The sequence below is a fragment of the Leptidea sinapis genome, chromosome 2, assembly GCF_905404315.1.
Source record: "Leptidea sinapis chromosome 2, ilLepSina1.1, whole genome shotgun sequence".
In the NCBI taxonomy this organism is placed as follows: domain Eukaryota; kingdom Metazoa; phylum Arthropoda; class Insecta; order Lepidoptera; family Pieridae; genus Leptidea; species Leptidea sinapis.
Genome location: NC_066266.1, coordinates 26,910,830 through 26,913,338, shown reverse-complemented (window position 1 = coordinate 26,913,338; position 2,509 = coordinate 26,910,830). Strand labels below are relative to the sequence as shown.

Sequence of the window (2,509 nt, the reverse complement as noted above, 5' to 3'; positions counted from 1 at the left end):
GAGCTAATATCTCTGCTCAAGTACTGGTATATTCTCCAATCAAACAAGGTTAGATAGGGTTGTGTGAGATGCCCTGAGTAGCAACGGGTAAGTTGATACGGTTTTTAAAAATTAGATTGCTATGTATTACATAACATGTAAGACGTTATTGTTTATTTCCCTATAGGCTAAATTATGATAATAGGTATTAACCAATCGTCCAGTGTCCAGTTAATATGAAGTATCAAATGCGATCTCTTAAATTGGCCCTACTATAACAATAAAAGCAGTGAATACTTTGTACTGTGTGAATTATTATCTGACCCATTATACATAAATATATTCTTATTTCTTGAATATCTTGAATATTTACAAAGTACTACTTCTCCTGTAACCGAAGGTACGTCCTGAATGAAACATCTTTTTTATTAAATTTTACTTTTGTACTTTACAGTTAAACAACTAGCAGCTCGTAATGACCTATATAATAAAAAATACGCAGAAATAACCCTTCCGTGCAATAAGAGTGGAAATACGTTCAAGCACTCTGTTGATTTAAAGATAACAAAGAAATCAATTCCAGGTCAAAAGCCGCATTCAAACAATGTAACTGGAGCTACTAGAATTTCTTTGTCCAATCAATCTGACCTGGGCGGACATAACGGAATAGATGCAGATAAAAAGCCCCATCCCGATAATATTAATGGTCTAACGTATAGTTCATTTAGCGAATCAAAGAAAGAAAATAAAAGATATGCAAATAAAAAGTCTACTGCCACTATCTTAAGTGAAACGAACAATGAATCTGTTGATTTTGACCAACATAACAATATGTATCTAGATAAAAATGCTTATTCTTATAATATTATTGGTACAGCGCCCTCACAGTTTAATGGTTCGAAGGAACATAATACAATACATACACATGAAATTTCTCACTCTAGTAATGATAGCGGAATAAGATCCAATGATTTAAAGCGACGAAAATGCCAATACACTGTTGATAAACATAAGAGTTTCAATCAATCTCGTAATTTGAATAATCATAAAAGAATACGTACTGGTGATAAACCTTACTCGTGTAATATCTGTGGTAAGAGTTTCAGTGAATCTGGTCAATTGAAGACCCATAACAGAATTCATACCGGTGATAAACCTTACGCGTGTAATGTTTGTGGTAAGAGTTTCCGTGCATCTGGTAAATTGAAGATCCATAACAGAATACATACTGGTGAAAAACCTTACGCGTGTAATGTTTGTGGTAAGAGTTTCCGTGCATCTGATACTTTGAAGACACATGAAAGAACACATACAGGTGATAAACCTTACTCTTGCAATTTTTGTGATAAGAGTTTTAGTAATTCTAGTAAATTGAAGATCCATAACAGAATACATACCGGTGAAAAACCTTACGCGTGTAATGTTTGTGGTAAGAGTTTCCGTGCATCTGATACTTTGAAGACACATGAAAGAACACATACAGGTGATAAACCTTACTCTTGCAATTTTTGTGATAAGAGTTTTAGTGATTCTAGTAAATTGAAGATCCATAACAGAATACATACCGGTGATAAACCTTACGCGTGTAATATTTGCGGTAAGAGTTTCCGTGTAAATAGTACTTTGAAGACACATAAAAGAACACATACAGGTGATAAACCTTACTCTTGCAATGTTTGTGGTAAGAGTTTCAATCAATGTGGTTCTTTGAAAAAACATGAAAGAATACATACAGGTGATAAACCTTACTCGTGTAATATTTGTGATAAGAGTTTTAGTGAATCTGGTAAATTGAAGAACCACAACAGAATACATACCGCTGATAAACTTTACGCGTGAAATGTTTGTGGGAAGAGTTTCAGCCTATCTGGAAGCTTGAAGACACATAAAAGAACACATGGGGGGCAAGAAAATATGGGGCATTTCTGTTAAAATAATAAGTTCAATAATTGATGTCATAGCACCATAATTGGCAATAGTATTTAATAATTGTATTAATCGTGGCGTGTTTCCTGACCTTCTGAAACATAGTAAAATTACACCAATATTTAAGTCGGGATGCTCTTCTGACCCGATCAACTATCGTCCTGTGTCGGTTTTGCCGACCCTTAGTAAAAATTTTTGAAAAAATAATTTTAAGTCAAATGCTTACTTACTTTAACTCTCATAAGTTGCTTCATTTGAAACAATTTGGCTTTACTAGGGGACGTTCAACAACGGATGCAGGTGTTGAGCTGATCAAGAATATTTTTGATGCCTGGGAGGAATCGCAGAATGCACTTGGCATCTTCTGTGATTTATCTAAGGCTTTTGATTGTGTTCACCATACAACGCTGATCAGGAAGCTATACCACTATGGCATAAAAGGAGCTGCGCTCGATCTTCTGACTTCATATCTAAACAATAGAATTCAGAGGGTCGACGTGAATGGCAGGAGATCTCCTGGGACTCCTCTCAGTATGGGTGTACCACAAGGGTTTATTCTTGGACCGTTCCTCTTCCTTATCTATAGAAATGATCTTCCTAATCT

General features: G+C 35.1%; 1 protein-coding gene across 1 annotated transcript; it reads left to right on the top strand.

Annotated features, from left to right (window-relative positions):
- The first annotated feature begins 392 nt into the window (after positions 1 to 392).
- LOC126977796 (zinc finger protein 239-like) lies at positions 393 to 2,063 on the top strand. Its single transcript, XM_050826419.1, has one exon. It carries the CDS (start codon positions 811 to 813, stop codon positions 1,816 to 1,818), a length of 1,008 nt encoding a protein of 335 aa, XP_050682376.1. The 5' UTR covers positions 393 to 810; the 3' UTR covers positions 1,819 to 2,063.
- Positions 2,064 to 2,509: the final 446 nt, after the last annotated feature.

Excerpts from the sequence above, each read along its gene's own strand:
- LOC126977796 (XM_050826419.1), top strand. The coding sequence starts at position 811 with ATGTATCTAGATAAAAATGCTTATTCTTATAATATTATTGGTACAGCG.